General features: G+C 36.2%; 1 protein-coding gene across 7 annotated transcripts in view; it reads right to left on the minus strand.

Annotated features, from left to right (window-relative positions):
• The window catches only part of WDFY3 (WD repeat and FYVE domain containing 3), a 182,410-nt gene that overhangs the window by 100,786 nt on the left and 68,689 nt on the right, over window positions 1-12,935 (minus strand). For all 7 annotated transcript variants that reach the window (XM_026683686.2, XM_087962815.1, XM_087962813.1 and 4 more), the window contains exons 7-12: window positions 11,136-11,322; window positions 7,778-7,944; window positions 6,512-6,979; window positions 5,587-5,688; window positions 3,143-3,336; window positions 1,443-1,900 (exon numbers count right to left, since the gene is read on the minus strand). In XM_026683686.2, coding sequence (XP_026539471.1) covers window positions 1,443-1,900; window positions 3,143-3,336; window positions 5,587-5,688; window positions 6,512-6,979; window positions 7,778-7,944; window positions 11,136-11,322 — 1,576 coding nt within the window. The remainder of the gene's footprint in view (window positions 1-1,442; window positions 1,901-3,142; window positions 3,337-5,586; window positions 5,689-6,511; window positions 6,980-7,777; window positions 7,945-11,135; window positions 11,323-12,935) is intronic.

Genomic DNA, 12,935 nt, shown 5'->3' on the forward strand with positions numbered 1-12,935 from the left:
CCATGGCTTCTTCCCGTCGTGACAATGTGGATCGTTTAGGATTTGGGAAAAAGATAATAGAAGACTCATATAGGATCACATTTTAGAACACGTAATAGAGGATCACATTTTAGAACACGTAATAGAGGATCACATTTTAGAACACGTAATGTAAGCAGACACTATTAATTTCATCATTAGGACTAATACAGCACTCTATAATACAGTAGGGAGTTTTCAAAAAAAGTTGCTCAAGTAGGAAGAGGAAACAATAAGAGGAAAGGAAAAAGAGAGAGAAATACTTATGCAACAATTTCAGTCCAGATTTCTTAAATTTCAGCATCAGAGAATACCAACTTTTGAGAAATCTGAAAATGCTTTAAATATATAGTGTATGACATTTAAAAAAAAATAAACTAACATCAGTGAAAGATAACTTATTTATACATATGCTTACAATTAAAGGAATACTTAAATGTTGTTATGACTAGACATTAAATATTCAGTGCCTTTATCCCTACGTCTGAGTCTTTGTGTTAATATCACAATATATGCTGCACAAATAGCATCAAGATTCAAAATCCTACTAATACAGCTCAGTTTTTTTCCATCAAGAGGAAAGCAATGAAAAAAGTGTAGGCAACAGTCTACAGTACAATAATGTATATTTTAATGTATCAATTTCTATTGTAAGGAATACCAGTATTTCCAGAAATCAAAAACTTCAAATGCTCTTAACTACTGTAAAAATAAGACATGTTCCAACAAGCATTATTTTAATTCCAAAAACCTTCATAACTCATATATTATTTAAAGTGCGAATTTGGCCCTGCTTTTAAATGTTGATGTGTGATTTTAAAAAACAGAATAAAACAAACCCTCTTTTAAACCAAGGTTTAAAAGCTTTGAAAGTTGGTTTGTTTGCTTGTTTTATTCCAAATAAAGAATAAACAAAGGTTTAAAAGAGGGTACGTTTTTGGGATGAATCCAAAGTTATGAATAAATGATGTTTCTATAGGTGATGATGGCACATCTAAACTTTCAAACACAAAGGTATTATTTCAGCAAAACTATTTGCTGCTCCACAACTATTATTCTACAAAAACCCTATCCTTCTTTGCCAACATTCAGATAACACAGGCAATCATTACTACAAAAAAAACCAGATTCTTTCTCCAATACAATTCCCTGTTGTAAATTGTGCATGCAATGTAGTTATAAAATGAAATTACAGACACATAAATCATTGGCAGTAAAGAGCTGGGACATAAAGAAAATGGTTGGCCTTCATCCATCTTAAAGAGTGAGCACTGCACTAAGTTAGCCTTCTCCAGATTAATATTGCATACATGACACGGATTTCAATCTTCCAAAACACAGGACAACCAATAGAAGAAAATATTTGTGGCTCAGGGTTGAACTGGTGCTTTCTGAGCAAGGTTGTTTTCTTGCAGACAACATACCTGTCGAAAGAATCTGTGGTGACTTTGTAGAGGTAAATAAAGAGCTTGCTGCAGTGCTTTAGAGTGGGCGAGACGGTATCCATGGAGAGCAGGTCATCTTCCAATAGTTTTTGAAATGGCTGGGTATTGGAAGGGAAGACATTCACGGGACTTAGTTTTCTGGAGTCTGAGAAGCAGCCAAGCAACCTTACTGCATCCGCCAGCTTTTCATACTGGATCTCCGTTCTGAAGAAGTGCGAGTTGGCTGGCTCATAACGCATGGCCGCCGTCAAGGTACACAGCACCGTGTGGAGAAGTTCGAAGACTTGATTCTGGTTCACTTTCTCCCAGCCGTTTTTGGGGGAAGAGCATAAGGACCGCTCCATGGCAACCAACAACGAGGTAATATATACAAATCCACCAACTTTCCGGAAAACTGTTCTCGTCCGATGGCTCTCCTTTAATACCGAAAGCAAGGCCTACGTGGATGTTTAAAATATGGCAGTATGAATAAGACAGCACAGGGATTCTTCGGCATTTGTTAGATGCATCTCAGCACTGACAGATTAAAAGCAATAGCACTTTGACTTATCTACCACTACGTAGTGCTTTACTATGGCACTTTCTGACCACAAAAGCATATTGTTCCCGACAACCTGGGTTCTCCCAAAGGTGCTTTTTGTGAAGAGGTAACTGGTTTTTCTCATCCTAGAAGCTTTTCCAACTCTGAAGCTGAAGAAGCTTCTTGGATGAGAAGCGAAACGTCTTCAAAGAAAAACCAGAAAGTCCAATTGCCTCTTGGAAAAAAAAAAGCACCTTTGGGACAACCAAGACCTGGAGGACTGACAATCTCTACAGACATTTAGCTAAATCAGGCTCCTCATTTTACCAACCTTGGAAAAATGGTCAAAGTCATCCAAGGAACTGAACAACCAAGTTGTTTCCAATTTACAAAAGCCAATCCTGGCCAATACTGTCCCTTAATCATTTCTACACTGTGTTAAAATATATATTCTAATTAGGAATAACAAAGTATCAGAGTTGGAAGGGATCTTGGAGGTCTTCTAATCCACCCCCCTGTTCAGGCAGGAAACACTATAGCATTTCAGACAAATAGTTGTCCAATCTCTTCTTAAAAACTTCCAGTATTGGAGCATTTACAACTTCTGGAGGCAAGTGGTTCCACTGATTCATTGTTCTGTCAGGAAATTTCTCCTTAGTTCTAAGTTGCTTCTGTCCTTGATTAGTTTCCACCCATTGCTTCTTGTCCTGCCCTCAGGTGCTTTCGAGAATAGCCTGACTCCTTCTTCTTTGTGGCAGCCCCTGAGATATTTGAACACTGCTATCATGTCACCCCTAGTCCTTCTTTTCATTAAACTAGACATACCCAATTCCTGCAACTATTCTTTTTAAGTCACTTGAATAATGAAATAAGTCTTCTGTGCTAGTTCTAGGACATTCATTAAATTCAACTCAACTATCTTTCTCAGATTTATTGTGCAAACTTGGTCTTGTGTACTTCACGAATGTCTAAACATTTTATTTCTTCAGTTTACATTTGTTATTTGGGTCATTAAATGAAAACTTTCAGAGCACGCACATATTTTGATATAACAATATTAAACCTTGCAACTAATTTTCAGAACAATTATATCTGATTATTGGGATGGAAAGATTCATTTTATGAAATAGTGGGAAAAAAATAAGAATTGCATACGTACTCTTAATATATCAGTCTTCAGCTGCAATTCTGTGGGGGGAGCGGAGTGCATCAAACCTAAGAGAGTCCCCATGTCATCATCACCACTTGGTGACAACACCAGCTGCTGGATTATCATCAGTGCTTGCTGCCTACACTGTGGATATTTTACGATGTTATGTACACACCTTGCTCCACCAAACTCCCTGAAGATGCCTACAATGTAAACAAGTGAAAAGGAATAGTTGCAATAATACCACTAGAAATTCAAAGACTGCCATAATGATCTATCATCATCATCATCATCATCATTTAACGACCCCTTGTGGGGTCGAGTCTGGCCAACTGAATGGATGCCCTTCCTGTTGCCAATGTGGAGTTTTCTTCAGCAGATATATTCTCATTGTGCCCAGAAAGAGAAATATCTGCCTCTACATAGGATCGAACTCACAGCCTGATTGTGAGGCGAGAGCTCCACCTCTAGGCCACTGCACCACGCTGCATAATGATCTATAATGGCTGCCAACTCAAAAATGCCAGTAAGCATTCTAAATCAGGAACAGCAGCTTTGCCAAAGGTTATAAAAATTCAAAGAGACTGCAATTGTGGCAAAAACTACGTATTTTTTTAATCAGTTATTTTCCACTTATGGGTCTATAGGAAAAACAAATCTTGTCCAATGAATCTTATCTCATTTTTCTGATTGGGTAACTTTAACAGATTGTGGGGATGTTGCACAGATAATATATCTTGACTTTAAGAAAGTATTTGATTAAATTCACCATGACATTCAATTATTAAATTAGCTAAGTTTGGTCTGGTCGGCATGATAAGATAACACTCAAAAACCAAAGTCAAATAATGTTGATCAATAATGTCTAATCAAACTGGAATGAGATACAGATTTGGTGTGGGGAAATGACACACAATCGATCTTAGGCCTTCTATTCTTTCTTATTTTTATTAATATTTGAAGAAAGAGATGGAGAGAATGCACATTAAATCTACACAATAGAAAATTGGGTAGAATAGCTAATCGTCTAGAAGACAAAAATAGTTTTAACTGAAAACAACAGAAAGACATATGAAACAATTGTAAATTCTTCACATGGGCAAGCAAAGTAATAAAATAGGCTACACATAGCTTCTAATAATACCTATGGTGAAAATCTTGGAATAGAAATATGGGTCAGAAATATAATGTGGTTCCAAAAAAGGGCAAATGTAATTTAGTTTGAATCAACAGAAATAATGGTTTTTAAATCACAGGAAGCATTTATTCAAATTTATTCTGCATTGGTAAGACTCCCATCCTGAGTACTATATACAGCTCTGGACAATTTACTTTAAGAAGCATCCCAAGAATCCGAAGCATCTTCAGGAATGATCAGGGAACTAGAAGTTATCCTGTGAAGAGAGTTTTAAGGATTTGGGCATGGCTTTAGAAAAGATTAGAGGGAGAATATTGTGCCATTCTTCAAATATTTGAAAGGATATAATGTAGAAAAAGGTTCATGGTCCTTCTTCTCTTGCACCACAATACAGGAAGGTAGGTTTAGGCTGAATGGTCGGTATGACAAGATATATCAAGCTCATCAGGAAAAATGTCCTAACAGGAGGATTGAAAAACTAGGAACTATATAGAGAAATGGTGAAGGTGTTCAAGAGGAAATTAAGACAATCATGTTTTGATTTGGATTTCTGGACTGAGTGGAATGATCTAAATGGCCTTTCCAATTCTATATCATACAATTCATGGTCCTTTGTATACAATAAATATCTAAATATTTATTTCAAAAGCTAAAGCTTTTTTTCAAGTAAAGCTATGTCTGGGGCTCGGGTTATGTGAAGGATTCTGTTTCTTGGCTTTACTATTAATTGATTAATCATCATGACTGCTGTTTATATTTATTTATTTTGTGGGTGTTTTTATTGTTTTAATGTCCTTTAAACTATTTTAGAATTTTATCATCATTATACAAGGTACTTTTAACCAGATACATAAAATTTCATTTATCTCAAAAGCCTTATAAATGATAGGGAAAGGATTACAAATTGCTTTCCATTTTACTTTTTAAAAAGTGAATGCATTTTCAAATACTTTAATATAACCTTGTTAACAATGATCTACTTTTTGCAATAATGGCAATTGCTAAGGGAAATGACCAACTGACCTTGACCAAATCTAGTTACTATTTATTTTATTTCAATCATGGACTAGCATAAAGTTAATATAGTATTAGTTTTATGCTAGTCTATGTCCTAAATAAAAACAAATACTAAAAATGCCGAATGAAATAAGTCTTCTGCTACTAATACTCTTTTTTTCCTTCAAACAATTGATTTCACGTCTCAAAAAACCCACATAAACATGCAGTCCAGGATAGAGTTAAATACATTTTGAGAACAAACATCATCACCTAAGGGTTATTGCTCATTTCTTTCAACCAGTCATTTGTCAAATACCTGCATTTGTGTTTGATCCTTGGAGTAATACTGTCAAGGTCTCCATAACCAGCAAAGCAAGTTGTTTTTGGTCTTCAATTGAACTGTTATTTTTTGAGTCGCCTACAAAAACAATTTTAAGAAGATACTTTATTATGATCATTAATTCTGAACGTCACTGCTACTTAATATATGATACCCTATGTAAAATTGCTACGAAAATGAGCATTGGTGCAGCACTCAGCTTTTGAGCACTGACTTATTGCAGCTTCGCATCATTGTATAAAACATCTATTGGACAAGGGTACACAATTTATAGGTGTGGCCACAATGCATCAAATACTGTATTTCACATATAAGCATTGGACAGTAGACAGGAAGGTTCAAAATTTTCTTTTGGGGGAAGTTTTACTCTTGGAACGAATGTCAAAATAACCATACAGAGCACGGGTGTCAAACTTGCAGTGTCACGTTGCCATCACGTGACGTATTGCAACATTTTTCCCCTTCGTGGAGCTGGGGTGGGCTACAGGCTGCCAGTTTGACACACCTGATATACAGTGGAGCCTCAGGGCGCAACCATAATCCGTTTCCAGACTCTGATCGCGACCCAATTTGGTCGTGTCCGGGAACATGACTGACTGTGCATGAGTGCAGTCAGAAAAATTGGTGCCAAAGGGAAAATTGGCGCGGAAAGGGAATCTTTCCGCAACAATTTTATTCACTCCCTGATTTTTGAATTGTGACCTGATTTAAAAATCGGGTGGATTTTTTGTTCGTCACCCGATTTCATGACCCAAGGTTCCACTGTATTTATAGTTTGCATCTCCAGTAATACCAAAAATAAAAATAAAAAAATAGAAAGTGAAGTGTTTTTTTTAAAAAAAAAAAAATCCAACTGAAAGTAGATTTTAAAGAAAGGGGGAAAAGTGGGGATGGGATCTACCTTGATCATTCAGGGCCTGTGTAGGATCTTTCAAAAGAGCAGCATACTTGTGCAAGAGATTCACCATCACTTCCAGAAGTCCCACCTCCCTGAAAACGTCCTTAAAAATGTAGTCATGCCGCGTGAACTTAAGCAGAGTCCTTGTGGCAATAATGCTACAGGAATAGGAGGTGCTGGATTTTAAGAGGATGCTGACGCTGATCAGTTCTTTGCATGGTATGTAATTCAAGCTGAAGATGACAAATTCAAGCATCTCAAAGTATTTTGTCTGTACTTCCGGAAGCTTTGAAATTTTCTCCGCAAACTGAGACAAAGTATGTTGGGATTCCAGGATGAAATAGTTGGCGTTATCTGCAATGTATATATTCAAAATGGCATCAAGGATAATTTGTGCAAGGTAGCTGGTTTTTGCTTTAAGAAAGGCATTCTGTAGGACTGAGAAGGCCTGGATATTCCTCACGTTGTGACCTACAAGAGAGAAAGAGAGAGAGAAAGTAAATATATATACATATATTCCTCACATTGTGACCTACGAGAAAGTGTGTGTGTGTGTATGTGTGTGTGTACACACACAATTAGCCTTCTCCATCGCAGGCAGGACAGGAATCTGAAATGGATGCGAAGGAGGTTTGCTGAGAGTAGCCAGCATGGAGTGAATGCAAAGGAGATGGGGGAGGCTTATCCCCAGCAACTGGAAGGACCATGACATTCCCCTGCCAGCTTCCCCAATGACTTTCTGGGGAAGCCAGCAGGAAAGGTCTGGGAAGCCAGAAACAAAGGCTGATCATGTGATTGTAGGGTGCTAGGCAACCAGTGGGAAGTGCAGATGAGTTGCCAAGCGCTCAGATTGCGATTAACCATGAGGGATACCGGGGATGGCTGGAACTCCCAGGAGGCCCAGTCATAATCACCATTTGTTTGGCGCTGTTGTAACTTTAATTGGTTGCTGGACAAATGGTCCAAGATCAAGGATTACTTGTATACATCAAATATATTTTAATTTAAATACCATTTAAATAATTTAAAGCTCTAAAAGCAATCATTCAAAATGATTTTATAAGTAATTGATTGGTCTATGAAGCAAAGGAGCATATTCTAAGGAATATTTTCATGGATAAAAAATAAAATTATTCTGGGGTCTATTTAAGCACATGATTAAGAATCTTAGAACAGAGGGATTTTTTTTAATAGAATTACTATAAAAACCCAGGACAATATACTGTCAATATTATTATGCGTGTATAAGGTGGACAAGAATAGCAGTACCTTTGCCTGCAGGTTGTGGAACTGCAAATCCAGGCAGTAAGAAAGGTGCCCCCGTAGTAACGCCAGCTGGTTTTAATTCATTCACACCATATGTTGTTAATGAGGTTATCAGGTTAACTAAATCCTTCAAAGCATCCTTGGATTCTGCCTCTTTTGCTTGTTCTAACCTTCAGGAAAAACACATACATTTACTGAACAAAAAACAATGGATTTCTCTGGATTGAAATCTGGAATGTTGTAATAAATTATTTAATAAAACCAGTTGATTTCAAACACAATTTTATTTAGCATCGTTCCAAAGTTAAAAGTTCAGGACTCAATATAACAGGAATCTTTTAGAAACCTTAAGGCAATTTTAAGCAGATCCACACCAAAGATCTGTCTCAGAAGCTATAGTTAGGTCTTACATGCCCTCCTAAATGAAATTTTCTAAACAAAATGTTAATTGAACGAACATGGGAGGAAAAGAGGTAATATGGACTACATATTCCATAATACCATTTACCTTTAAGTAATTTCTCTTTCTATCCCTCTGTGCTCTTTTCAATTAAACGTAACTTCCTATTCAAAACACTTCACATTTAACGCATGCAGCAAACATCCATATTTATTTCACAAGCATCTGCAATGAAAACTGCCCCTGTATCATCATCAGAGGGAATCATATTAAGGGAAACCTCTTTGGACAAACAGGGGGGTTGATTCACAAGAATATACAAATTAACTTCATTGGGTTTTTCATTAATGTATTGTGTCAGTATGGAGGAGTTACTATTGACACCATAAAATTATCTCATCTTGTTAGATGGCAGTGTTGTAATACAAGGAAGGAGCTACTTCTCATTTTAAAAAATCCCCACAAATTGCTTGGGGGAATATATAGATAGACTAGCCCTATACTTGTGCTTCGCTACGAAAATTATGTGATTGGGCTTAGTTTTTGGGGAGGAAAATAAGGGGGTGGTGGAATTGTGCCTCTGCATCCATCAGTATTATTCTGGCTAGCATCCTGTCAGTGTGTGAGAGAGTTGAGGGCTGTTTGGAAACTGAAACATGGAAATTGAAACAGTATTTGCTGTGTGAGCAAGGAGACAGCAAGGAGTGGCTTAGCTCAACTGTTCTCTACTAAAGCTGGTTGGCTGTTGTGATACCAAAACTGAAATTGAAACTCCTCTCCTCTGCTTGTGTTTTGCATATGGAAGAGATTTCTTTTCAGGTGGGGAGGTGAAGTAGAACTCCTTAGCATCAAAGCATGTTAATAATAATATAGGAAAGACTAATGCTCTGGTGGTCATTTCGAAAAATCCTTTCTTAGTGAGCATCTAGAAGCCAAGAGGAACATACGTGCCAAATTTCAAGTTTGTAGGCTTTACGGTTCTGGAGATTTTGTGATGATGCGTGACTGGTATTTCGCTTTTATATATATAGAAGATAAGTTAAATAGGAAAAAAGAGGAATTCAGATATGACACAGGCTGTTATGAAGCTGGCATTTCAGGGATCTTCACAGACTAGTTAAAACTGTTGTAGCAACAAATCCCCAATGCCTTTTTTGACTTTGAAGAGAATGTCCAAATATCCATTAACTTAGAAAGGCAGGACAAAAATGCCCAAATTCTGAATCACCGGTATACATTATACAAAGGTTTGGTGTATACTGCAGTAATAAGTAAATTGGTTGTAGTCGGTTTCCTTCTTGACTGCAATACAGTATCTACAGTGACTGAGTCATGATTGAGTGTCTACTGCTGAATAAGCCAAATTCTAGAAAAAGGGGTTGAGAATCTAGAGAGCTTAGATTTACAGCCACGCCAGTCTAAGACTACCGTAAACTAGTGAGCGAGCTTTGGCAATGCTCCCATTCTGCCTGCACAAACACACAATAAGCAGTTGTGGTCCTCCTCCTTCTCTGAATTTAAAATTAAAATTATTAATATTTAGCATTATATATTTTTCTTCAGCCATAATCATACTGAAACAATTTGGTTTATTTATTATTGGGAAGTGGTTGCACAAATTACTTGATCATGTTAGGGCCATACCATACTGCAGAATTTGATAAGGTAAATACTTCAAAACAAAAAGTAAAGCATGATATCAGCAGATGGATTGTGGTATTCTCAAATAAATCAAATAAATACATACTGATTACTGTGCTTACCAAAGAAAGGAACTGAAATTGGTTCGCCGCTCAAAAAAAAATCTAGATTAGTTTATGAATTATTATCAATGCTTTATTTCAGATTAGATTTACAAATTAGGCCTTCTAAATTCCAAACCACTTGAAGGACAATTAAATTTGATTAGAAGGTCCAAGACAATGTGCGCTAATCCTTTCATAAATTTCCCCACTTCATCCTTGCTTATATCTCTGAAAACGTTTCTTCATGAAACGCCTAAGAATAACCCATCTTTTCTACTAATGTCAAAAATAAAGACACAAATTAAATTTTGCAAAATAAGTTAGAAAAGGTTTGGGATAAAGAAAAAGCCTGATCTCTTTCTCATAAGAAAAGAGATAAGTAAATGACAATTAATTTTATTTGTTAATGTGTTTGAAAGATTAATGTAAACATCCCTTTTTCAAAAGAAAACACTGCATTATCAGGGATCACGTTATCAATCCAAGTCTTAGATCTGTTAGTAAGATACTATTCCCAGTATTATTTATAAGAAAGAAGCAATGAAAGTAGAGTCCCAAAAGTGCTTTTTCAAGAGGCAGCTGGACTTGGATGAGAAGCGAAACATCTTCAAAGAAAAACCAGAAAGTCCAGTTGCCTCTTGAAAAAGTATATTTGAGACAACCATGACCTGGATGACTGAGAATCTCCATAGACAATAAAAGTGGAGGTTTGTACTCCGAGCTTGTGGTTGGTTTCCAAACATTTCATTACCTGGCTAGAAAACATCTTCAGGAGACTTTAGGGAATGTCAGTGTTGGTGTTCTTCTGAAGAACATCAACACTGACATCTCCTAAACTCCACTAAAGATGTTACTAGCCTGGTAATGAAATGTTTGGAAACCAACACACAAGCTCGGAGAACAAACCTCCATTTTCATCCTGCACCCGAGCTACAGATATTCACCACTGTTTCAAAGAAGCAATGTTAAAATTAAAAAAAAAGTTATCATCAAAAAAAAAAAATTGATGATAGAACATTATATTAGATATTTCTTATTGAATTAGTACTAGAAGCTAAAACAGTCTCTGTGGGATAGTACTATTTTAATATAGCCTAATAAGGTGGTTAAACTTTTCACCTGCACATTCACAATAATATTTTATTTACAATATTTATACGTTGGTAAGGTGCCTCATTTAAGCAAGAAGACATACTTACAAACATGATCTGCATACCTGAGTAAAAGATCAAAAAGAAAATTATATCCTTGCCATATCCTAAAATCATCTAGCAGCGTTTGAGACACATCACTGGAGTCTTTGAGGAAACAGGATAGCCCAGCAAACATTTCCACTATTTCTAAGGGAGAAAGATCATCGGATTGCTGCATGTTCTGAACACACGTTGAGAGGCATTCCTTTTCTGAAAACATATTAAAGAAAAAAAAAAGTTTTCAAATGATGAATATTGGAAATGCTGAAGGATTCACCATGAGGTAATTTTAACGATTGAAGCAGATTTCAAGTTAAGTAAAGTACAAATAAACATAATCTGTTAAGAATACTTCCCGTATATAAAGAAACACAGATGCTGCATCATTCACATAATTTCCTCATTTTAGAATGCTAGAAAAGAAGCAGGGCATAATTCTCCCATATCTGGACTGCAAAAATTAATGTGACCAACAGATGGCAGGAAAAAAAGCAACTCACTGCTGCCATCCAGTGGATATCTAAATATTTGCAGCATAATTATGTTACAAACCAGGGACATCTGTACAGGTTCAAATATGAATTTGAAAACTTTATTCTTTACTAAAGGCAATTGTTCAACCATCTCCTTCATTTTCACAACCTTTTTAGTAGCTGATTGGAGTGTTGATGGCTATCAATTCAGTTGTTGACAGGGTGGATAAAAATCAGTGGGTTTTTTTTACAAAATCAAAAACATCAAATTTTTAAAATTTTAAATTGGATTTTTTGATTTTTATCAAATTTATTTTAATAAAATGCTTTTGGAATAAAATCAATCTAAAGATAGTTTTCTATTTAAGATACATTAATAATTTAGTTTATTCATCATGAAATGGAGCTTAGTTATATAGCATGAGGTTGTATATTCTGCAATATTTACATTTTTGGTAAACTCATTCAATGAATCCAAGTTCTGCAAGCTGAGATAACATGCATTGCATTGATGGATTCACACAATTTCACAGCAGAGATGACAGTTGATCTTTAAAAATAAGATTTAAATCGAGTTGATTTAAATCAAGCCTTTTTACTAGTGATTTAAATCACGGTTTAAATCTTGATTTAAATCAGATCCACCCTGGTTGTTGACTGTTGTTTCCTTGTGCAGTTAAGAAGCCCTCACCTCCTAAGTATTTGATAAACTGTTAGTAACTCAGCATTCCTATTAACTGGTTGTTTTTGGTATTTTGAAGTTTCTGAACAATTCTCTCCGCATTTATAGTAAAAGTTTTTGAACTGCCTGCAAGCAATTGAACTGAACTGCAGTTACAGAACTGAACTGATGTGAACTGCAGTTGCAAAGAAAACCACACGTCCTTCGTTGTGATCTTAATGCCATACAAGTATAAGTAAGAATCTGACTTACAGACCGGCCTAATCATAACATTATCCAATCAAATATAACACTGGCATCCAAGTACAGTATCAAAAATTAATGGTGGAGACTAGCTCAACAAATGACAAAGTGAAAGGACAGCAAAATGACTTAAAAGCCAGCCATCAACACACCCCAATCAATTAAAAAAAAAAAAAACCGCACACAACAAGCACTATAAATACCACACACAGAACAGCACACACTCTGCTAGAGAGAAGTTCCCTGTCCTGGGTTCCAGGACGAGTCCGAAACTTTGGAAGACAAAAACCTCTGGTTCCGGTAACCAGCCCAGATAGTATCCTGCAAAGGAACACCCCATGAAAAGATGCAACTTATGTTGGCTCAGCCTGAACTGAAGTGCGCACACACAAAAAGTGTTGGTCGTTTCATTAATTCATCTGAAG

The sequence above is a fragment of the Notechis scutatus genome, chromosome 4, assembly GCF_049901735.1.
Source record: "Notechis scutatus isolate UNSWTSFEM ecotype Mainland chromosome 4, rNotScu1.2, whole genome shotgun sequence".
NCBI classification, from domain to species: domain Eukaryota; kingdom Metazoa; phylum Chordata; class Lepidosauria; order Squamata; family Elapidae; genus Notechis; species Notechis scutatus.